Consider the following 26,768-nt stretch of genomic DNA (forward strand, 5'->3'; position numbering starts at 1 on the left):
GAATCAACTGCGCATTACATGAAGATTATAAAACAAAGTTATTATTTTAAAAATATTATAGTGATTTATTAAACAAAACTGTTTCCGTGACAAAAAATTGCATAATAAAACATCCTGGAGGCTTGACAGTAAATAAGAAAACTAAAACCATGGTATGTGGCAAACAGAGAAGCTCACTGATAATGGATACTTTCTTGGTTAAATTGGTGAAGAGGGTAGCAAAGAGGGTCAAATGAGGTGACCAAGCGATGCTGCTCTCACAAAGAAACGGAACCTGATTGTTGTAGATCAATTGAATAACAGAATACAACTGTTTGATCCAAATCCACATAGAGCAGGGTGGAATAGATGGTTATGTCACTCTCAGAATATAGCCATAGATTATGATGAGAACATACTGATATCAAGTAGACACAAACTACAGCAATTTGATAACAATGGTGTTTTTATAAACAAGCACGAATGTGCAATACTCGGGGTACAGCGAAAGTAGCTGTTATGACGTCATAAGACCGGATGTAACGTCACATACACATCAATAACCGCGCTACCAAATACGGCTATACGGTACCATCTTTGAGACGTGATATGGCTGCATCCGGTTTGAAATTAAAAATCCGGCTCTATAGCTTTGAGGACATGTCCCTGTAGTATATTCATGCTAAATCTGAGCTCAATACTACCACGAATAAGGGAGGAGTAGTACTTTATAAATCGCACTTTTTGCTCAATAGTGTCCAGATGGAAGAAGAAGAGGAAAAGATTAGAGAGTCCTAGACTCAGGTACCCCGAGTAATAAAACGAGATATATATACTCTATATCATATTACGTATACAGTATATTTCACCATAAAGTTTAAGCAAAATGGTCTCGCCATGAGGGCTCGAACCGGGGACCTTCTGCGCGTTAAGCAGACTTGATAACCACTACACTACGAAACCTCTTGCACCAAAAATGTGGGTTACACAAAGTTTTTTAATCCATTTAAATTACAAATAAATTATTATGGTAATAAGCACAAAGCAAGATAAACATGTGTAAAAGTGATAATTACCGATTACACAAAATAAATATTTTAAAAAATAATAAAAATAAGATATACTGTATATCATATTGCGTATACAGTACTTTTCACCATAAAGTTAAAAAAAAAAGGTTTCGCCCGGGCTCGAACCGGGGACCTTCTGCGTGTTAAACAGACGTGATAACCACTACGCCAAGAAGCCGCATATAACTACATAACGCAGTGTTGTGTGTCACACATTGTGGCTTCTTAATTAAACAAATTAATTAAAAAATGAAGCTGTAATGACGTCATAAGACGGGATGTGACGTCACATACACATCAATAACCTACCAAATACGGCTATATGGTACCATCTTCAAGACGTCATATGGCTGCATCCGGTTTGAAATTTTATAGATTTGAGGACATGTCCCTGTAGTATATTCATGCCAAATCCCAGATCAATACTACAACTAATAAGGGAGGAGTAGTACTTTAAAAATCGCACTTTTTACTCAATAGTGTCCAGATGGAGGAAGAGGAGAAAATGAGTAAGTCCTAGACTCGGGTACCCCGAGTAAAAACAAATACATAATGTTGAGTTAGTTACATTAGATCAACATAATATCTATGAAAAAAGATAGTAGCTGTGACAGAATATGGAGGAAACAGAGTCAAAATACATAATTATTGATAATGTATACTTGGTAAAATCAATATATGCTCATTATTCAGAATTTTAGCTTATATATTGTAACTTTTATATTTAGTTTCTTATAAATTAAAATATACTAAAATTAAACACTATATTTTTTAGGTAGTTTGTGAATAAAGAATATATCATGTGATGTAATAGGTTTAATGATTTGTTATTGAAAATGTAAACATCTGTAAGACTACACTTGGATACAGTTTTGGCAAGGAGTTATACTGTATTATTAATATGGGAACCCTATGGGAAATAACAGCTGTTATTAAATCAGTATGTTATCACCTATTTGATAATGGTTTCACCCACTCCCATTGAACCCACCAATAGAGGCAGCAATGTGATCAATAGACTTTATACTGCAAATAAGCACTTAATATACAAATAAACCTTCTTCTATAAATTAAACATTATCCCTGCATTAGCCAATCAGCAGCAGCTACTGAATATTTTGGAAAGTCCAACAAACTATTTTTAGAATTTGATATTACTTCCTAGTTTTCTGTGCCCAGATTAGCTCAAATTTTACAATACTGGAACGTCTAGCTGCTTTTGTCACCTTTGTTTCTTATAACTCATTTAATCATAGTAAGTATTATTATTATTAACTGTAAACATTTTTTTTATAATCAAAATAATCTGTACACTAATCCTTACGCAATTTTAAATTGCACAAATTGTTTAATATATGCGCATAACATAATACTAAGATATTTAATAGATAGCTTTATTTATAGACTTAGATGTTTCATTTTTTACAGATGTCGGAACAAAAAGCATTACAATTCTTAGACAAGAATGATCTTGAATGTGCAATCTGTCTAGAAAGACTGACAGAACCAAAAACACTTGAGTGCCTCCATAGTTACTGTCTTCATTGCCTGCAGAGTTTGATTAAAACAAGTGGCAAAATAAAATGTCCAAAATGTTGTAAGATGTACGATGACCTAAATCAATTTTATTTAAAAGATCTTACTACCAATGAAATGTTAAGTTATCAAGTTAAATTTGTTGGGAATATTGAATCTGAAAAACCACCAAAATGCTCAAGCTGTGATAACCAACCTGAATACTACTGCTCTGAATGTCAAATGTATCTATGTGGACAATGTATTACACATCATAAAATCATTCCTGTATTGAAAAACCACCCATTGTACACACTGGACAAAATTCAAGGAGAAGGTAAAGATCTGCCACATAAATGCATATATCACAGGGACTGCATGCTTGAATTTTATTGCAGAATTTGTCTTAAAAGTGGATGTAAGAAATGTGAACATGTTCTACGCTGTTATCAAAATGAACATAATGTGATTCCATTCGAGACGGCTGTAGACGAGTTTAATCAAAATGCTACAGAAGTTAAAAAAAGTGCGGAAGAAATTAAAGAAAAACTTAAAAGAACAAGGGAAAGCTTCATGAAAGAAAGATCCGACTTTGAATTAAAATTAAAAATATGCAGAACAGCGATTGAATTACAAGAAGAAAACATTATTAAAAAGGCTCAGGAGAAGGCAAGAGCAATGTTGATGGACCTTGACAAAATTGACAAAAAAAACAAAGAGCTTATTGATAATAAAGTTAAAAATATTGACTCAAAGCTGTTGAAAGTTAATGAGATGTTGCCATTAATTAACACAATGATGAACAAACCAGAAGAAAGAGAAACACTTAGATTTCATGAGGAAAATATTGATGCTGTTAAAGAAGAAACTCTGGAATCGAAGTATGATGAATCAATCAAGATAAAAGCCCCTACTTTTATTCCATCTAAAAATTTGGATAAGTTAATAGATTTGGAAGGCATTGGTAAAATGTCAAATGTTGAATGTGCATATCAGGTTGCTGAAGATAAAGTACCTATTATAGTCACAAAAGGACAGCCATTTGAAGTGAAAGTTGTGTCAAGTTCAGTAGAAAGTGAGGAATCTGTATTGGCTGCAACTTTAATTAATGATTCAGGTGAAGAATCAGCAACTGAAGTGAAACATCAAGGAAGTGGAGAGTACAGAATAACAGGAAGATGTCATAAAGAAGGAGATTGGAAGATGAAGATTACTGCTAGAGGTGAAGAAATCAAAGGATCACGAGGTGAAGAAATCAATATCAAGGTGGAAGCGCTAGGACTTGTGCATACCACTGATAACATAGAAAAGCTTAAAGTACATAACAAGAATGAAAAAGTAAATGATGTAATATTAGATAAAGATGGAAATTTAATTGTAACTAGTTTTAGTAAAGACTTATTGAAGTTCAACCAAGAATGTTCATTCATTGGTAGAATAGAGATACCAGACAATGTAATGGTTGTTTGTATACATCAAATGAGTGATGGCCAAATGGTGTATAGTGATTGCCTAAACAAAACTGTTGTCAAGTGTGATGATAAATTTCAACAAATTCGTACATTTGGTAAAGGAACATTAACACACCCACGTGGATTGACAGTGAATAAGGAAACTAGAACCATGTATGTTGCAGATTGGGATTGTCATTGTGTGTTTAAATTTAATGTTGATAGTGGTGAACTTATTGGTAGATTTGGTTCAAAAGGTAACAAAGAAGGAGAAATGAATATGCCAGATGGACTTGCTCTGACAAACGAGGGCAACCTGATTGTTGTAGAAGTTGGAAATCACAGAATACAAATGTTTGATGCAAATGATAAGTTTATAAAAATTCTTGTAGGCAAAGGTGATCAAGATGGTCATGTTCAATATCCTCATTATGTAGCGATAGATTCTGAGGAAAACCTCTTGGTATCAAGTAATAACAAACTTAAATTATTTGATCAAAATGGAGTTTTTCTCAAACTAATATATGATGGTGGATTAGATGTACCTTATGGAGTTGCAATAATCTCTAAGAAACCAAGAAGGGTAGCTGTAGCAAACTATAGATCAAACAAAGTAAAAATATATAATTATTAAATAGCACATTTTATATACTTGATCAAACTACCAGAAAAACAAACAATGTCTATATGCACATTCAATACCACTGATGATGAACAACAAACCTGTGTTGTTTGAGAATAATTAGTAATTTAATTAAATTTGTTAATAATGTAAAACTTATCAAATCAACATTTCCTAGATATGAACAAGATATACGGTAATAACAATTTTAGTATCAAGTAAACAATAAAAGTTACTAAAATGTAACCAAGCAATATTTGTTATTATTTATTTTTTGTACATTCAACAAAAAAAGATTTTGAATGAGTACAAAATATGTAAAGTAAATACTGAGGCCTGCTGACCACCTGATCAATTGTTTTGAAAGCCTGAGGAATAAACTGCGCATTACATGAAGATTATAAAACATAATTTTGTAACTAAAATTATTATTTTTGAAATATTATTTTATAGTGATTTATTAAACAAAACTGTTTCTGTGACAAAAAATTGCATAATAAAACATCCTGGATGCTTGACTGTAAATAAGAAAACCAAAACCATGGTATTAGACTAGGCTATGAATGAGGTAGGTGCCACCCAGAGAGGTAGAAATTCTCATATAACTTTTCTAGACCAGTTTTTTCTGGGGAATCCAAATATATTGGGTAAACGGGCTGTAACCTGAGAACTTTCGCGTGAGGGCGCTTTTTTCAAAATGGCTGCCAGTTACAGTAGACTATGATATCTTGGCAACCACTGGTCATAGAGAGTTGATTTTGGTGTCAAATTGTTTGGAATGTACATGTTCCTATTTGATGTAATAGAAAATTTTGTCAGAAAATGGCCGGAAATACCTCTATTGACCTTTGACCCAATATCTAACAGATATCATATCTCCGTAACTACTGGACACAGAAAGTTGTAATTGGTGTCAAACTCTCCAGAATATAGATGTTTATATTCAAACTAATAGAACATTATCTGTAAAAATGACCGGAAATAACGTTACTGACCTTTGACCCAAAATGTAAGACATTTCTCCTATCTGATCACGTTAATCCTGTCAATTAATTCATTTTGAGCCAATTGGAGGTTGACATTCTTATATTATTTTCTTGACCAGTTTTTCATGTGCAATCCGAGTAATATGAGATAAATAAGCCATAACAAGGCCAAGAATTTGATTCTTTTACTACATACATGCTTCCCTTTAGTGTTTCAGTCTGTATGTCGTGTATTAATCTTCAAGATCGCTCACATCACTGCAATCTGAAAAGTCTTCATATTCATTATGTGTAAACAGTTCCTGGACATCAGTGGGCATCACTGTCTCAATCCATTTAGGCTCCATTTGTTCGTTCCATCCATTGTGTGTACTGTTGTTGACAAAATCATTGACGTCTGCTGATTGCCATTCTTTAGTAATGAAGTTTGCTCTAAGTATATGAAACTCAAGGGTCTGCTGACATAGTGGCAGTAATGATATATCTGTAATCTTGTTGTGTCTGGAAAACTTTCTGTTGAAGATATCATATCTTGCTTGATTTACACTTTTCCCCTTCACTCCATACAATGGTGAAACCTACTCTTCAAGTTCCTCATACAACTCTTTTGATGGAACATCTGACACTCCAAGGTTGCAGAATGTGTCTGCGCTTTTGTTAAATCAATGTTACTCAATTTCAGTACATTTCGGTATTTCCCAGTGTTTGTATCAATAATTACCCTCTGCCCATCATCTATGAAATGAGATAGTGAAATGACTGGAATGTCAAAGGTAATTATTGATACAAACACTGGGAAATACCGAAAGGTACTGAAATTGAGTGACATTGATTTAACAAAAGCGCAGAAATCATCCCTTATTGGATTCCATGCTTTCACAAAAACGATTATAACTCCGCTTTCTTTCGGAAAGGAAAACGTACCTGCTGGAAGCTTCTGGAATCAAAAGCAAAATTTGTTGACACATTCTGCAACCTTGGAGTGTCAGATGTTCCATCAAAAGAGTTGTATGAGGAATTTGAAGAGTATGTTTCACTATTGTATGGAGTGAAGGGGAAAAGTGTAAATCAAGCAAGATATGATATCTTCAACAGAAAGTTTTCCAGACACAACAAGATTACAGATATATAATTACTGCCACTATGTCAGCAGACCCTTGAGTTTCATATACTTAGAGCACACTTCATTACTAAAGAATGACAATCAGCAGACGTCAATGATTTTGTCAACAACAGTACACACAATGGATGGAACGAACAAATGGAGCCTAAATGGATTGAGACAGTGATGCCCACTGATGTCCAGGAACTGTTTACACATAATGAATATGAAGACTTTTCAGATTGCAGTGATGTGAGCGATCTTGAAGATTAATACACGACATACAGTCTGAAACACTAAAGGGAAGCATGTATGTAGTAAAAGAATTAAATTCTTGGCCTTGTTATGGCTTATTTATCTCATATATTCGGATTGCACATGAAAAACTGGTCCAGATAATAATATGAGAATGTCAACCTCCAATTGGCACAAAATGAATTAATTGACAAGATTAACGTGATCAGATGGGAGAAATGTCTTGCATTTTGGGTCAAAGGTCAGTAACGTTATTTCCGGTCATTTTTACATATAATGTTCTATTAGTCTGAATATAAACATCTATATTCTGGAGAGTTTGACACCAATTACAACTTTCTGTGTCGAGTAGTTACGGAGATATGATATCTGTTAGATATTGGGTCAAAGGTCAATAGAGGTATTTCCGGCCATTTTCTGACAAAATGTTCTATTACATCAAATAGGAACATGTACATTCCGAATAATTTGACACCAAAATCACCTCTCTATGACCAGTGGTTGCCAAGATATCATAGTCTATTGTAACTGGCAGCCATTTTGAAAAAAGCGCCCTCACGCGAAAGTTCTCAGGTTACAGCCCGTTTACCCAATATATTTGGATTCCCCAGAAAAAACTGGTCTAGAAAAGTCATATGAGAATTTCTACCTCTCCGGGTGGCACCTACCTCATTCATAGCCTAGTCTATATGTGGCCAACAGAGAAGCTCACTGTGTACTTAAGTTTAATGTTGATAATGGAGACTTTCTTGGTTAAATTGGTGAAGAGGGTAGCAAAGAGGGTCAAATGAGGTGACCAAGTGATGCTACTCTCACAAAGAAACGGAACCTGATTGTTGTAGATCATTTGAATAACAGAATACAACTGTTTGATCCAAATCCTCATAGAGCAGGGTGGAATAGATGGTTATGTCACTCTCAGAATATAGCCATAGATTATGATGAGAACATACTGATGTCAAGTAGACACAAACTACAGCAATTTGATAACAATGGTGTTTTTATAAACAAGCACGAATGTGCAATACTCGGGGTACAGCGAAAGTAGCTGTAATGACGTCATAAGACCGGATGTAACGTCACATACACATCAATAACCGCGCTACCAAATACGGCTATACGGTACCATCTTCGAGACGTGATATGGCTGCATCCGGTTTGAAATTAAAAATCCGGCTCTATAGCTTTGAGGACATGTCCCTGTAGTATATTCATGCTAAATCTGAGCTCAATACTACCACGAATAAGGGAGGAGTAGTACTTTATAAATCGCACTTTTTGCTCAATAGTGTCCAGATGGAAGAAGAAGAGAAAAAGATTAGAGAGTCCTAGACTCAGGTACCCCGAGTAATAAAACGAGATATATATACTCTATATCATATTACGTATACAGTATATTTCACCATAAAGTTTAAGCAAAATGGTCTCGCCATGAGGGCTCGAACCGGGGACCTTCTGCGCGTTAAGCAGACTTGATAACCACTACACTACGAAACCTCTTACACCAAAAATGTGGGTTACACAAAGTTTTTTAATCCATTTAAATTACAAATAAATTATTATGGTAATAAGCACAAAGCAAGATAAACATGTGTAAAAGTGATAATTACCGATTACACAAAATAAATATTTTAAAAAATAATAAAAATAAGATATACTGTATATCATATTGCGTATACAGTACTTTTCACCATAAAGTTAAAAAAAAAAGGTTTCGCCCGGGCTCGAACCGGGGACCTTCTGCGTGTTAAACAGACGTGATAACCACTACGCCAAGAAGCCGCATATAACTACATAACGCTGTGGTGTGTGTCACACATTGTGGCTTCTTAATTAAACAAATTAATTAAAAAATGAAGCTGTAATGACGTCATAAGACGGGATGTGACGTCACATACACATCAATAACCTACCAAATACGGCTATATGGTACCATCTTCGAGACGTCATATGGCTGCATCCGGTTTGAAATTTTAAAATCCGGCTCTTTAAATTTGAGGACATGTCCCTGTAGTATATTCATGCCAAATCCCAGCTCAATACTACAACTAATAAGGGAGGAGTAGTACTTTAAAAATCGCACTTTTTACTCAATAGTGTCCAGATGGAGGAAGAGGAGAAAATGAGTAAGTCCTAGACTCGGGTACCCCGAGTAAAAACAAATACATAATGTTGAGTTAGTTACATTAGATCAACATAATATCTATGAAAAAAGATAGTAGCTGTGACAGAATATGGAGGAAACAGAGTCAAAATACATAATTATTGATAATGTATACTTGGTAAAATCAATATATGCTCATTATTCAGAATTTTAGCTTATATATTGTAACTTTTATATTTAATTCTTATAAATTAAAATATATATACTAAAATTAAACACTATATTTTTTAGGTAGTTTGTGAATAAAGAATATATCATGTGATGTAATAGGTTTAATGATTTGTTATTGAAAATGTAAACATCTGTAAGACTATACACTTGGATACAGTTTTGGCAAGGAGTTATATTATTAATATGGGAAATAACAGCTGTTATTAAATCAGTATGTTATCACCTATTTGATAATGGTTTCATCTACTCCCATTGAACCCACCAATCAGACAAGGCAGCAATGTGTATCAGTAGACTTTAGACTGAAAATAATTGTTGAATCCTTTCTTTTTATAGAATATTTGAAACTTGAACAATAAATGTAAGTAAAGACAGTTTTTTATATTTAATTTTGTATTAAAAAATAAAATTATTTCATGGAGTTGTAGTAATCAAACTTTTGACACAAATAAGCACTTAATATACAAATAAACCTATAACTATCCTTGCATTAGCCAATCAGCAGCAGCTACTGAATATTTTGGAAAGTCCAACAAACTATTTTTATACTATGACATCACTTCCTGGTTTTCTGTGCCCAGATTAGCTCAAATTTTACAATACTGGAACATCTAGCTGCTTTTGTCACCTTTGTTTCATCTTTCTTATATTTAATCATAGTAAGTATTATTATTGTTCTACTGTAACATTTTTTTTATAATCAAAATAATCTGTACACTAATCCTTGCGCAATTTTAAATTGCACAAATTGTTTAATATATGCGCATAACATAATACTAAGATATTTAATAGATTTGATTTTGATTTGATTTGATTTATTTCGGCATCAGTACATAAAATATCACAGACATACAATTAAAATTGACAAATATAAAAATACCAATATAAAACAAGGATGCCAAGGATAACTCATAAAAGTCCTCTACGGACTTGTTTCCAATGAGGTCCTTTGAAAGAACAGCAAAAAAGACAAACAAAGCAACATAATAAAAATGACAAAAAACAGCAAAAAGGACAATCGAAAAAAGAAGAAGCGCTAATTAAATAGTTTCTAGAGCTAGTGAACGTTCCTGTAGATACTTTTTAACTTTACTTTTAAAACAACAAACAGTTTGTGATTCCTTAATGTTAATTGGTAAATTATTCCATTCTTTAATAGCATTGTAAAAAAAGGTCACATGTGCCATTGGCTTGATAGTTGGGATTCTAAAATTAAAATTGCATCCCCTAGTATTGTAATTATGACTGTCTGAAATTCTAATAAAACGATTGCATAAATAAGGTGGACAACAATGATTATATATTTTAAAAACATGACAGGCTCTAAGAAATTCGACACGGTCTTGGACTTTTAACATACCAACGTCGTTTAGCTGAGATTGACCAACATGAGATCGGGGACCTAACTTTTTTATAAAACGAACCATTTTGTTTTGAGTCGTTTGTAATTTTGATTTTAAATTTTTATTTACCGTAGAAGACCATGAGCAATAGCTTTATTTATAGACTTAGATGTTTCATTTTTTACAGATGTCGGAACAAAAAGCATTACAATTCTTAGACAAGAATGATCTTGAATGTGCAATCTGTCTAGAAAGACTGACAGAACCAAAAACACTTGAGTGCCTCCATAGTTACTGTCTTCATTGCCTGCAGAGTTTGATTAAAACAAGTGGCAAAATAAAATGTCCAAAATGTTGTAAGATGTACGATGACCTAAATCAATTTGATTTAAAAGATCTTACTACCAATGAAATGTTAAGTTATCAAGTTAAATTTGTTGGGAATATTGAATCTGAAAAACCACCAAAGTGCTCAAGCTGTGATAACCAACCTGAATACTACTGCTCTGAATGTCAAATGTATCTATGTGGACAATGTATTAAACATCATAAAATCATTCCTGTATTGAAAAACCACCCATTGTACACACTGGACAAAATTCAAGGAGAAGGTAAAGATCTGCCACATAAATGCATATATCACAGGGACTGCATGCTTGAATTTTATTGCAGAATTTGTCTTAAAAGTGGATGTAAGAAATGTGAACATGTTCTACGCTGTTATCAAAATGAACATAATGTGATTCCATTCGAGACGGCTGTAGACGAGTTTAATCAAAATGCGACAGAAGTTAAAAAAAGTGCGGAAGAAATTAAAGAAAAACTAAAAAGAACAAGGGAAAGCTTCATGAAAGAAAGATCCGACTTTGAATTAAAATTAAAATTATGCAGAACAGCGATTGAATTACAAGAAGAAAACATTATTAAAAAGGCTCAGGAGAAAACAAGAGCAATGTTGATGGACCTTGACAAAATTGACAAAGAAAACAAAGAGCTTATTGATAATAGAGTTAAAAATATTGACTCAAAGCTGTTGAAAGTTAATGAGATGTTGCCATTAATTAACACAATGATGAACAAACCAGAAGAAAGAGAAACACTTAGATCTCATGAGGAAAATATTTTTACGGTTCAGGATATTCGACTGCGAAAGAATCACATAGACCTCAGTTAGAAGTTGTTAACTCTGGATCGAGCACTTTAATAATCTTAACACACTACAATCATAATGACGAGTGTTAACACATGAAACAATTTAACTAATACATCAATCTAGCTATTGGTCCTTTACCCAACATTATGTTTAATAACTAACTAAATAATCTCTACATAAACTTGTTAATTATTGATTGAATTATCTGACTGAATTAAACCAAAAACATGATACATTAATTTAAGGTCATCTTATCAGTGTATACAACTCTACACTAGCATATGTGATTTCTAAATAAGGAAACCAGTATAGTTATAAAACCCAATTCTAAATTGGTACCCTGGGTGTAGTTATCAGTGCAACAATGACTCACTACCTTGGTTACCATAGTAACGGCCAGTTCCACTAGCAGAGCCTTACATACCACAGCAATTAATGGCAAGGTCATTAACCTTATACACTGTACTGTATGTACTCTTTTTGTTAACAGGGCCTCTAATAGCTATTGAGCCTAATAATTCGTTACATTATATGGACATAAAATGAAAGTATAAACATTTAGCTATTATCTCATAACTTAATCCTCTAGCATTAACCTTAAAATATAATGATTGTTTTCTAAAATGAACAACAATCATCTGATCACAGTATTCGCTCTGTTTATCCTCTCAGTTTCTTACTTAATAATTTCAATCTGGGTACTGGAGAAATAACTCAGTATCCTTATGAAACATAATATAACAAATTGTCATAATTATAATATATATAAGTTAAAAGGAATATAAAATATCATAAACTTACCTGCGAAAGAATCACATAGACCTCAGTTAGAAGTTGTTAACTCTGGATCGAGCACTTTAATAATGATGAGCCCAATGCCAGAGGCAACAACCTCAAACTGGTCATGTGACTTTCCACAGGTCATTGGATCTTGAAATTTAATAGGGGCCTACTTTTCTGTGCAGGTAACATACTCCCCCCACAAATGTGATGTCGTCCCCGACATCCACAAACGAATACACATATTTATTAAATTTCAATTATTTACAGTTTATCTAAGTGATAATTGCTACAGTTCATTGTGTCACAATATTAGAATGTAGGATCCAGCTTCTTACAGTTAGCCATAGCTAAACTCCTGATACTACCTCATTCCATGGTGTCCAAGAGGGATGTGCAAGGGTTGCATGCATGCGACATACCCATGCGTCGTCCAATAACGATACATCCATAGAAGAGCTGGTCCATGTTATCTGTCGACAACTGTACACAATGCACTGTCATTACCAGGTTGGTTGCAGTTTGTGATTCCCCGTAGATACCATCTCCATGTTTATGCACAGCCTGAATAGTTACCTGTTGCTCATGGTACATTATCAACCATCTCTTTGTAGTACTCAATCACAAACACTTGTAAGTTCTGTCAATAACCAATTGGGTAACAAATAAATCCACTTTCTTTTACAATCAATGTTCAATTTCATCAGATCCTAACACTTTCTGTGAAACATTGGATATTGGCCTGGTACAGTAGGTGGTATCCATTGTCTGGTAGGATGAAATTCTGTACAGATTGGTTGTTGAGTTGCATATTGAGTTGGTTGTGGATAAAATTGGATAGGTCCATTCCGGTAGTGGTTGTCCCAATATGGATTTTGTAGTGGTCTGGTGTTAGCACCATTTATCTGCATACAGCCTGGTGCTGGTGTGCCCAAGTTGTGGTAGCCAAACAAAGTAGGAGGTTGGCGATGACGAACTGGTCGTCCAATCTCTGCTGCTGGTACCTGTTCATTTGAACTAACTGGTTCATCCATATCAGCATGTTGTGTGTCGCCGGCTGCCTCCATGTGCTTTTCATCCACAGTAGAATCCTCTGCTGTTGGTGGGGTGGCATATGGTTCAACTTGTACCAATGAATCATTACTGGTACATGCATATTGTGGTTCTGGATTGGTTAATAGGGGATATTGTAAATATACTTCATCTTCTTCATCCGAACCTACTGAATCTGTCTCAGGTTGTGGTGTAGCCTTCTCCGTCGGATCACTAGGTAATCGTTGTTCTGGAGTTATCTTTGTCTTCTTTTTCGATGCAACATTTTGAGTATCTGGTACTAAAGCGTCACAGGGACAAAGTAAATTCCTATGTAGAGTCCGTACTCTACCATTACCGTTTTCTGGGCGAACTTCATACACTGGCAACTCCTGTTTTTGCGCCACCACTATGTATATTCTGTCCTCATAGAAGCTTTGAAGTTTCCCAGGACCACCTGGTGGAACACAGTTCTTGATCAGGACTCTATCACCTGGTGATAATGATGTACTGATTGGCCGTTGTTGGTCATGTCGGTGTTTACTTCTCTCTGCTAATTTCTGCATATTCGATCTAGCTAAAGTGTATGCCTCTTCCATCCTCATTTTCCAGTTCTTGGCATATTCATGGTGTTCACTTGCAGCGGCATCACCATCTGGGGATAATCCAAATGCAAGATCAATTGGCAGTCGGGGTGACCGCCCATACAATAAGTAATGAGGTGAATAACCTGTGCTTTCATGTCGAGTAACATTATAGGCATGAACAACCTTGTTGAGATGTTGTTTCCAGTCATGCTTCTGCTCTGTAGTTAAAGTGCGGAGCATTGACAACAGGGTTCGGTTGAACCTCTCGACCTGTCCATTCCCCTGAGGGTGATATGGTGTAGTTCGGGAACCCCTGACTTCACTGAGTTGTTCAAGGCGTCGAAATAGAGAGTTTTCAAATTCACGACCCTGGTCATGATGTAGTCTGCGTGGATAACCGAACTTCAGAACAAAGTCGTTGAAAATCCTGTCAGCAACTGTCTTGCCCGACTTGTTGGTGGTTGGATAAGCCTGAGCGAATCTTGTAAAATGATCCATCACTACGAGGATGTACTCATATCCTCCTTTACATTTGTCAAGGTGAAGGAAATCTATGGAGACAAGTTCAAATGGTTCCGATGTCTTGATGTTTACCAGAGGTGCACGTGTAATTCTGGATGGCTTCTTGTCTTTCACACAGCTACATTCTTGTTTTATATAATGGTTGATGTTAGTTTCCATGTGAGGCCAGTAGAACCTCTCTCGGATTAGTATAAGTACCCTCTCAGTGCCAAGATGTCCCATCTCATTATGTAGCGATTTGAGTATCATCGGACGAAGGCTTTTCGGGATCAATAGTTGTGTCCTAGTCTTCGTCGTCCGGCGAAGAATACCATCTTTATCAAGATTGATTTTACTCCACTCCCGCATCAGGGTCCTGGTTTCAGGAATCTCATTGGTGCGCTCGGCTCTAGTGGGCCATCTACCTTTGGTTTTGTATTCTCGGAATCTTGCAAGGGCAGGGTCATCTTCTTGAGCCAAACGTACTTCCGCAATTGATAATGTAGATAGGTTCGGTGTGATGCCAAATGGTTGGTCCTGTATATGCACATGATCGGTAACGATATGATTGATGTAAGCAAAGTCAGCTGTTTGTTGTATTGCAATACCTTGAACAACAGCATCCATTACCAATGGTGAAATTTCTTCAGTACATTGATCAAATTCACTGGGTGACATCGGAATTCTTGATAGTACATCTGCATCTTCGTTGTTGCGACCTGGCCTGTATTTAATGGTAAAATTAAAGTCTGCAAGTTCTGCAACCCATCTATGACCTACGGCATTCAATTTGGCAGTGGTTAGTATGTAAGTTAGAGGATTGTTGTCCGTATAAACGGTAAATGACTTTGCAAAGGATAGGTAATCTCTGAAGTGACTAGTTATGGCCCACTTCAGAGCTAGGAATTCCAGCTTGCCTGAGTGAAGGTGATAATTCTTTTCCGCTGGCGTAAGGGAACGAGATCCGTATCCTATGACTCGTAGTACTCCATCTTGGCGTTGATATAAGACCGCACCAAGTCCATCTTGTGAGGCATCTGTATGCAGCTCAAACGGTCTCTCAAAATCAGGAAACGCCATAATCGGAGCTCGGCTTAACTCGTCAATGAATGAATCAACTATCTGTTGGTACTCTGGGAGCCATGTTATGGGAGTTGAAGATGGAACTTGTCCGTTGTCCTTTCTATTACTGTGTTTCTTCTGTTTCTTTCTCTGGTTCTTTTTATTGGTTGATTGGTTATTCTTTGTAGTAGTACCAGCTTGAGTTAGCAGCACAAATAATGGTTTGGCTCGCTTGGAGTAGTCCCTAAGATACCGACGGTAATATCCCGTAAATCCTAGCAGTTTTCTTACTTCCCCTACAGTCCGAGGAATGTTGGACTTCAAGGTGTATAATGCTTCGGTGTCTCGAGGGTCAGGCCGGTAGCCTTCGTGGCTAATGATTTTCCCCAAGTACTTCACTTCAGATTGAAACAGTTTGCATTTGGCAGGTTTCAATTTCATTCCTTTTTCTTGTATACGTTTTAGTACTTTCTGTAGGTTGATTTGATGTTCTTCGAATGTCTTTCCATAAACAATAATATCGTCTAGGTAGACCTCACAGATTTGGTGGTTTAGACCTTCTAATGCGTCTTCCATGCATCGTTGGTATGCAGCTGGGGCGTTCTTGAGTCCAAAAGGTATTCGGACCCATTCATGAAGACCCCAAGGTGTTACAAAAGCGGTGAGTGGTCTGCTATCGGTTGTCATATATCCTTGATGGTACGCCTTTCCTTGATCAAGGGTACTAAACCAGCGGTTCCCACCAAGGCTGTCGAGAACGTCTTGAATTCGGGGAATAGGTTGGCAATCAGGGATTGTCTTGCGGTTTAACTCCCGATAATCAATGCATAAACGAAGTCCTCCATCCTTCTTACGAACGCACACGACGGGTGATGCATACGGAGATTTGGATTTGACGACCCACCCTCGATCAATTAAATCAGTAAGGTAGTCTTTGACTTCCTGAAAAAGAGGTCTTGGTATGGACTGATACGTCTTCTGGACTGGGATGTTATCGAGTAAGTTAATCTTCATTTGTAGGCTTGGTATCGAACCCATGTCTTGCTCACTGTGGGAGAAACTATTGGATTCTTCGTCAAGCATCTGATTTACTATATGCTGTTGATCGCAACTTAGATGACTCAAGTCAAGTTGAGACTTCCAGTTTCTAGTATTGATTTCTGGCGTCACATCTACTCTGGCCGTCTGTACCCCTACTGTTGGCACAACTTCATCGCTTCCAGCTTCGAACACACCTCGATAGATAGCTCTCACAAGTTGTAACTTCCCCAATAAGGTCTTCTTGGGAATTATCAAATTTTGGTCCGTTTTGTTGGTAACTGAGACTCTGATATCATTACAGGGACGGCATGTTAGCTCTACTACATTTTCGTTGACTTCTAATCCATCGGGAAGATGTGGTTCAAGTAATGGTTCAATTATCACCATCATCTTCTCCTGGATAGGACCAGTGATAGCTCTAACTCGTATGAACGTTGTCTGTTTCGCTGGGACCTCATGTACCAAATTTCCTGAATATATATTACAAAAATCTGTAGGATCGGAATTTCGCATCATTGAAATTAACTTCTGAGCTTTGATGTTATTACATTTTGAAAATGATGTTTTTACTGTCCTAACAAGTTCTGGTTGCTCAATTCGTACAATTTCCTTGATTACGTTGTAGCCAATGATTGGTTGTTGAAGTTCATCAGCTGTTACTAAGACTGGTACTAAAGTAGAAAATGTTGAGGGATCATTATTATTAGTAGATAAAAGTTGAAATTTCAGAGAAAGCCATCCTATATAAGGTATATCAGTACCATTTGCAGCAGTAAGTTTGAGATCTGATTGCAAAAGCTCCCTTAAATTCCTCAGCGGTTCACCTTGGCAATTTGTCTTCCACCATGTCTGAGACACTATCGACACTTGAGAACCTGTGTCCCATAGAACCTCTTCAATGTTCCCGTTTAATTTGCATTTGACAGTGCATCGTCTACCTATGAGGTTGACTAATCTTAGGTGTTGCCCAGGTGTGAGGTGGCTAATTTGGTGCTTCTTTTCTGGATCAAACTTCGACTGGTTACTGTGACTTCCTTTCGAGTGATCGATCCCAGACTGGCCTTGATACATGTGATCACCTTTGGCCACCTCTATCTCACGCTTCTTGGAGTTAGGGGACATGTTGGGTTTTTCTACGATCATTCCAAGTCCCGTTGGGATGATCGGGGTCCGTTTCCCTGGTTGGTGGTGCAAGCCCTAGCGAAATGGTTGTCACCTCCACACTTGTAACAATGCCTACAATCATCTCCCTTACCGTCCTGCTTGCAACTGTTACATCCTCTTCCTCTTGACTTCCGTCTACCTTTGTTTGTGTGTTGTACAACTCCCTGTAAAGCGGAAACACTTGCCTGTAGTGTCTTCAAACCTTCTACCAGCATCTTGATTTCATCACTGGGTGAAGATGTGGTAACGGTTGCACTGGCAACCTTTACAGTATTGGATGTACATTGTTTCTGTTTCCGTTTATCTTCGAGGTTTTCCACTCTGGCTAGTCTCTCAAGGAGGTCTTCATCTGAGATATTGGGTTCCTGAAGGTGCTCTCTCATCTCAATGCGCAAGTTTCCTCTTAGACCTGTCTGCAGTGTTTGGAGGAACGTGCTTCTCAACAATTGATCATCATACATCAGTGGTGCCCCTTCCTCATTGGATGAAAACCTCACCTTTTGACGGAGATTCATAGCTCTGACAACGAACTCTTGGGCCAATTCACCTGGCTGTTGGTAAGCGGCAGATAGTTGTTGGTAAGAGTCCAATGCATCTCCTTCCTTAAAATGGGACCGTAGGACTCGTCTGAGTTGAGCTAGGCTCATTTCTGGTCGACTTTCTAGATAGCCTCGGAGTGGAGTTCCACTTGTTACAGCCATAGTTACAGCATTTAATATGGCGCTACGGTTGTAACCACGGGTGAGACCGTCTTCTATCTGTCTCATCACGCTTAAATAGGATAGTTTGTCAGTTTGTCCAGTAGACCCAATCTGTCCCTTTATCTTTAATTCTCTTTTAAACATCTCAATAGATGACGGCAATGGTGGTGTGGTTTCGGTTTCGGTTGAGCTTGTTGGGGATGTTCTAAACTCTTCCATTTTTGTTCTTACCACCAACAGGACGCTCTCACCTCCATCCTCAAGCGCCTCTACCTCCTCGCTCTCGAGGTACCTTAGAATATGTTTTAACACTGCCCGGATTGGCTTGTCTGCAATTCCTGCATCCTGTTTGATTGCCCCAGCCACCTCTTTTAGCTGAGGAAGGGTTAGCTTATACAAGCAATCCTTCACTTCTCTCTCCAGTGTCTGGAGGTCCATGTTTATCTTTCTGTCAGAATAGTCCTGGCAGGATCGCCAGATTTTACGGTTCAGGATATTCGACTGCGAAAGAATCACATAGACCTCAGTTAGAAGTTGTTAACTCTGGATCGAGCACTTTAATAATCTTAACACACTACAATCATAATGACGAGTGTTAACACATGAAACAATTTAACTAATACATCAATCTAGCTATTGGTCCTTTACCCAACATTATGTTTAATAACTAACTAAATAATCTCTACATAAACTTGTTAATTATTGATTGAATTATCTGACTGAATTAAACCAAAAACATGATACATTAATTTAAGGTCATCTTATCAGTGTATACAACTCTACACTAGCATATGTGATTTCTAAATAAGGAAACCAGTATAGTTATAAAACCCAATTCTAAATTGGTACCCTGGGTGTAGTTATCAGTGCAACAATGACTCACTACCTTGGTTACCATAGTAACGGCCAGTTCCACTAGCAGAGCCTTACATACCACAGCAATTAATGGCAAGGTCATTAACCTTATACACTGTACTGTATGTACTCTTTTTGTTAACAGGGCCTCTAATAGCTATTGAGCCTAATAATTCGTTACATTATATGGACATAAAATGAAAGTATAAACATTTAGCTATTATCTCATAACTTAATCCTCTAGCATTAACCTTAAAATATAATGATTGTTTTCTAAAATGAACAACAATCATCTGATCACAGTATTCGCTCTGTTTATCCTCTCAGTTTCTTACTTAATAATTTCAATCTGGGTACTGGAGAAATAACTCAGTATCCTTATGAAACATAATATAACAAATTGTCATAATTATAATATATATAAGTTAAAAGGAATATAAAATATCATAAACTTACCTGCGAAAGAATCACATAGACCTCAGTTAGAAGTTGTTAACTCTGGATCGAGCACTTTAATAATGATGAGCCCAATGCCAGAGGCAACAACCTCAAACTGGTCATGTGACTTTCCACAGGTCATTGGATCTTGAAATTTAATAGGGGCCTACTTTTCTGTGCAGGTAACAATATTAATTCTGTTAAAGAAGAAACTCTGGAATCAAAGTATGATGAATCAATCAAGATAAAAGCCCCTACCTTCATTCCATCTAAAAACTTGGATAAGTTACTAGATTTGGAAGGCATTGGTAAAATGTCAAATTTTGAATGTGCATATCAGGTTGCTGAAGATAAAGTACCTATTATAGTCACAAAAGGACAGCCATTTGAAGTGAAAGTTGTGTCAAGTTCAGTAGAAAGTGAGGAATCTGTATTGGCTGCAACTTTATATAATGAATCAGTTGAAGAATCAGCAACTGAAGTGAAACATAACGGAAGTGGAGAGTACAGAATAACAGGAAGATGTCATAAAGAAGGAGACTGGAAGATGAAGATTACTGCTAGAGGTGAAGAAATCAAAGGATCACCAGTGAATATCAAGGTGGAAGCGCTAGGACTTGTGCATACCACTGATAACATAGAAAAGCTTAAAGTACATAACAAAGATTCAAAAGTAAATGATGTAATATTAGATAAAGAAGGAAATTTAATTGTAACTAGTTTTAGTAAAGACTTATTGAAGTTCAACCAAGAATGTTCATTCATTGGTAGAATAGAGATACCAGACAATGTAAAGGTTGTTCGTATACATCAAATGAGTGATGACCAAATGGTGTATAGTGATAGCCTAAAAAAAACTGTTGTCAAGTGTGATGATAAATTTCAACAAATTTGTACATTTGGTAAAGGAACATTAAAACAACCACGTGGATTGACAGTGAATAAGGAAACTAGAACCATGTATGTTGCAGATTTGGATTGTCATTGTGTGTTTAAATTTAATGTTGATAGTGGTGAACTTGTTGGTCAATTTGGTTCACAAGGTAGCAAAGAAGGAGAAATGAATGGGCCAGATGGACTTTCTCTGACAAAGGAGGGCAACCTGATTGTTGTAGAATGTGAAAATCACAGAATACAAATGTTTGATGCAAATGATAAGTTTATGAAAATTCTTGTAGGTAAAGGTGAGGAAGATGGTCATGTTCAATGTCCTCATTATGTAGCTATAGATTCTGAGGAAAACCTCTTGATATCAAGTAATAACAAACTTCAATTATTTGATCAAAATGGAGTTTTTCTCAAACGAATAGATGATGGTGGATTAGATGGACCTTATGGAATTGCAATAATCTCTAAGAAGCCAAGAAGGGTAGCTGTAGCAAACTGGAGATCAAACAAAGTAAAAATATATAATTATTAAATAGCACATTTTATATACTTGATCAAACTACCAGAAAAACAAACAATTTCTATATGCACATTCAATACCACTGATGATAAACAACAAACCTGTGTTGTTTGAGAATAATTTACCTCCGCCAAGGAGGTATATGTAATCGATCTTTGTTACTTGGCAAAATAAAATTTTGCCAAGTATAGTATTTACTTTGTTTGTTTGTATGTATGTTTGTTTGTTTGTTAGCACGATAGCGCCTACATTTTCAAGTTATAATTCTGAATTTTTGGGTCTAAGATAGATATACTTTCAAACCATGCCTATTAAAAATCAACAAAATTGGTTTATTAATAACTTCACAAATAACAAAAATGATATTATTTTCAGACCGGCTAGTGTTAAAAGATAGGAGACAATTTTCAAAAGCCGGCGAGCAGTCTAAAAGTAACAAGTGCATTTTCTCGAGAACTACTTGTCTAAAAAACCACATTTTTTGACAAGAGGCAAGAGTTATAAATTGTAATTTGTAATTTTCAAAACATAATTTGATTTAATGTACAGGTTTTTTGATACGAGTCGTTTTAAAAAACCTATCTATTGTTAGTTGATAATTAGTTTTTTAGTACCAGCGTGTGTCCTTCCTTATTTCATTCTGTACATAGGTATATACTTACAGGAAAATTGATATATTGATCGTCCGTACGATATATTAAATAGCACGCATTCTGTCTTCTTGTAACATGGACATATTCTTTGATATGGACCAAAATATTAGTCGACTGGTCGAGCGGTTAATCTTACTACATGGGTTAAGGCAGGGGCGCCGCAAATCGGCACAGCTTCAAGACACTCCTCAACTCCTTGTCAATCTTGATTTTAGAAAGGTCATTGTTGCAATGACGGAGTTTGTTTGTATTAAAAATTATTTTTAAAAAGTATAAACCCCAGCAGGATTTAAACTATGTAAAGCTAATACCTAAAGAAAAAAAATGTATCATTCAACATGCTCCCTATTAGTTGATATATTTTTCCAAGTACTTCACTCAGTTTCTGAGTGCTTTCATTTGTTTGTTTGTTTGTTTGTTGTTAGCAGGATTACTCAAAAAGTAATTACAAGATCTTTCCCAAAATGAAAATACAGATTGACATGTAGTCAAGGACCATTCCCTTACATTTTGGAGGCAATTCCAATTCTGGACCACTTTTTAAAATTATTTTCAGACTTGCTAGTCTTAAAGTAACAAGTAAACTAAAATTGTATTTTCTCGAGAACTACTTGTCCAAAAAACTTCATTTTTGTAGAAGAAGCAAGAATTATATTTTTTGATTTGTAATTTTCAAACATAATTAGATTTAATGTACAAGTTTTTTGTTGCGAATAGTTTAAATACCCTATTTCTTTTTAAATTCACCTGTTTATTTTTCGCGTTTCTGTTCTATTGTTAGTCGGCTGAAGCTATTGTTAGTTGAAAGGCGGGTTACATAACCTTTACACCAAACTCTCATACACATGCTTGTAGTGAAATTAGCCTAAATCACACATAGCATTAAGACACACACTTTACGGTGACTAAATCTGATGTAGAAGAATTTTACAGTAGGCGGAGGTATGCACTCTCAGAGTGGCTTTCTAGTTATAGTCCAAGAGCATTAGGGTTTGACCCGGACATTTCTGGTACCAAGCTAATTTTTGCAGGAAAGGTCCAGAACTATGATTGGAACATCATACTAAAAGTCCTGAAAAATCCTCCTTGTACTCTTCGAGAAATCCAAGATGGCGTCCAAAATGGCTGCCATTTTAATTAGTCTATAACTTTGTAACCGCTTGTCATAGAGTATTGGTTTTGGTGTCAAATAGTTCACAGTATATACATTCCTATTTGCTCTAACAGAAAATGTTATCAAAAAATGACTGCTACTACAGTTTCTGGTAGTTTGACCTTTGACCTGGTCTTATCATATCTCGGTAACGGCTTGTCATAGAGAATTGAGATTAGGCCCAAATTGTTCAGAACATGCATATTTTTATTTGGTGTAATGAAATATTTTATCCCAAAATGACCGGAAGTGAGGTTATTGACCTATTCATATCTTTTACCGTATCTCAAGAAATATTTATCGTATAGCGTTACTTTTGGTGTCAAATTGTTTGGAACATATACATTTCTATTTAGTCTAATACAACAGTTTGCCCTAAAATGCTCGGAAGTAAGTTAAAATATTGAAAATTTTTAAAATCAAAGAGCTGCATAGTACAGAGTATATGAATACTGTAGATAAAAATCAAACTTTTAACTTTAAAAAAATGCCTTAAAACATGTTTTGGGCATAGCACATCATCAGGTAAAGTGAATTGTTACTAATCAAAGTTGGAATAATTAAACAAAAAAAATGGGTTATTCCACAACAAGCGTTACATTTTATTGGGTAGTTGAATAGTGTTTTGTTGTTTTCAACAATAACCTTGAGGGTAAATTTTGCTGCGATAGAACAAAGAATATCGGTAAAGCTTGGTTCCCACTAGAACGTAACGCAAGGACGTAAACGTAACGCAAGCGTTTTAACCAATGACAAGCGAAGTTATAGACAGTTAGCAATCACAAGCGAATAAGCCATCGCTTGTGATTGGTCAATTCACTTGCATTGCGTTACGTCCTTGTGTTGCGTCGCTAGTGGGAACCAAGCATAACACTTGTTACAAAAAATGGACATGACCAAAACACAGGGAAACTTAAATTCTCATACTAGTTATGGTTGAAATGTTATTGCTACAAAATGTCACCCATGTAGATGTCAATTGTCATGAATACATTTTAAATGCTTTATTTGTCTTTAACTCGCGTTACATACGCGAATTAGTGCTTTGTTGAAATCACGTCATAATTTTTATTATTTTATTTATATACAAATTACGATATTTATTTTTGTTCATAGAAGTATAACTTTTATGTAATTTAGGAAATGTATAGACTTTATGATACTGTGAAAATGAAACTTTCAGGTCATATACATTTCACATGAAAAAGCCCAAATGGCAAACTCTACAGTATGTACATGGCATATATTTACTCAGGATTGTCAAAAAACGAATGTAAAGACCATTTTATTTGTAAAAATAATGCATTTTGAAACATGAAACCAGGTCATTCCTTGTTTTAAAAGAGAATGCACTCTTGATGTTCTCTAACTGGCAAGCCTATACTCTAACTTTTTAACTGTTTAAAGATGAAAACAAATTAATGTCATAACTGTTTTTGGCAAACATGAAACAACATCCATACAGATGAACATGATGATAATGATGTGAAAAAAGCAACAAACACCAAGATGTTGAACATCAGATGATGAATGACTGTAACAGAATGCTGCTGATCAATGTTACAGTGATTTAAAGAGCCTTATTTTGCATATTTTCAATATATAATAAATCCTATATAGGGCATACTGTATGGCAATAATTGTTTCATCTTAGAACAGTTAAATATGTTACTGGGGGACTAGCTCAAATGGTAGAGCGCTCACTATAGTATGTGAGAGGTACCGGGATCATTGCCCGTGTCTTTCATATCTATTTTTCATGGATTTCATGAAGTACCAAATAAAATCTGAATCTGAAAAAAGTCTATGCATGCCGGGTAAAGGGTGTTTGATGCGAAATACCTAGGGTACATTCTCTTTTTATCATAAATAAACCATATAACGAACATTTAAAACAAGTAATGTTTCAAAATGCGTTATTTTTAATAAGTCAATAAGGCCATATACATGGCTGCATGCGCTTGCGCAAATTTGAGTTATTGTTTACTGACCTACCGACCGACTTACCGACCGAAATTGCTGAAAATGTTGATTTTTTGAATTTTTAAAAACATGTATAATTGCCTCCAAGTATTAATATCGACTGTCAAAATAACGAAAAAATATGAATATGAGTTTAATGTTTACTGACCGACCAACCGACCGAAATTGCTGAAAATGTTAAAAAATGTTTTAAAACATTTATATTTGCCTCCAAGTATTAATATCCTGTGTCCAAATAACAAAAAAATATGAATATGAGTTAGTGTTTACCGACCGACATCGTGAGCTATAGTCACACGTTTAAAAATCTAATCTAAAAATTGCAGATAAAGGGTCTTTGACATTTGTTTAAATAAATAAATAAAATAAAAGCAGAAAATATATTGTCTTTTGTTTACTTTAACCAACTTTGATTAGCCACTGACAGTTGTTCTTTGTAATTTATTGATTTTCTTTTTGTAACAATTCACTTTACCTGATGATTTTCTATGCCCAAAACATGTTTTAAGGCATTTTTTAAAAGTTAAAAGTTTTTTATTTTATCTACAATATTCATATACTCTGCCTATGCAGTTCTTTGATTTTTTTTAAATTTTCAATATTTTAACTTACTTCCGGGCATTTTAGGGCAAACTGTTGTATTAGACTAAATAGAAATGTATATGTTCCAAACAATTTGACACCAAAAGTAACGCTATACGATAAATATTTCTTGAGATACGGTAAAAGATATATGAATAGGTCAATAAGAGGTCAATAACCTCACTTCCGGTCATTTTGGGATAAAATATTTCATTACACCAAATAAAAATATGCATGTTCTGAACAATTTGGGCCTAATCTCAATTCTCTATGACAAGCCATTACCGAGATATGATAAGACCAGGTCAAAGGTCAAACTACCAGAAACTGTTGTAGCAGCCATTTTTTGACAAAATTTTCTGTTAGAGAAAATAGGAATGTATATACTGTGAACTATTTGACACCAAAACCATTACTCTATGACAAGCGGTTACAAAGTTATAGACTAATTAAAATGGCAGCCATTTTGGACGCCATCTTGGATTTCTCGGAGAGCACAAGGAGGATTTTTCAGGACTTTTAGTATGATGTTCCAATCATAGTTCTGGACCTTTCCTGAAAAAATTAGCTTGTTACCAAAAATGTCCGGGTCTGCCTATACTTATGAACTAATGCTCTTGGACTATTAATTTACTTAAATTTGTTAATAATGTAAAACTTATCAAATCAACATTTCTTAGATAACATGAGTGAGTGGCCGAGCGGTATGAGTGAGTGGCCGAGCGGTTAAGACAGTGGAACCGCAATTACGTAGCCATAACATCGGCATGGGTTCGAGGCTCACTCACTCCATGGTTCTGGTGGTAGAACGAGTCTTCTCGGATAAGGACTATAAACCGTAGGTCCAGTGTACACATCTAGCTCGTGTGCACTTTAAAGAACCTAGTACATCTTTCGAGACGAGTAGGGGGTTACCCCGGTGTATTAGTACATCACAGCCACTGATCACCAACTGGGCCCTCTGGGAGACCAGTCTTTGACTGAAGAGGTTACCCAGTATAAATATATATTTCAATT

General features: G+C 35.6%; 2 protein-coding genes across 3 annotated transcripts in view; one reads left to right on the forward strand and one right to left on the reverse strand.

Annotated features, from left to right (window-relative positions):
• LOC140045229 (chloride channel protein 2-like) overlaps positions 1 to 26,768 on the reverse strand; it is a 94,036-nt gene that overhangs the window by 16,918 nt on the left and 50,350 nt on the right. The gene's annotated exons all lie outside the window — the stretch shown is intronic.
• Positions 2,224 to 4,747, forward strand: LOC140043860 (uncharacterized). Its single transcript, XM_072088337.1, has 2 exons — positions 2,224 to 2,304; positions 2,478 to 4,747. The coding sequence occupies exon 2, from the start codon at positions 2,478 to 2,480 to the stop codon at positions 4,647 to 4,649; it is 2,172 nt and encodes a 723-aa protein (XP_071944438.1). The 5' UTR covers positions 2,224 to 2,304; the 3' UTR covers positions 4,650 to 4,747.

The sequence above is a fragment of the Antedon mediterranea genome, chromosome 3 (assembly GCF_964355755.1).
Source record: "Antedon mediterranea chromosome 3, ecAntMedi1.1, whole genome shotgun sequence".
Taxonomy (NCBI): Eukaryota; Metazoa; Echinodermata; class Crinoidea; order Comatulida; family Antedonidae; genus Antedon; species Antedon mediterranea.

Bases quoted from the DNA above. Each gene is read 5' to 3' on its own strand.
- LOC140043860 (XM_072088337.1), top strand. From the start codon at position 2,478: ATGTCGGAACAAAAAGCATTACAATTCTTAGACAAGAATGATCTTGAA.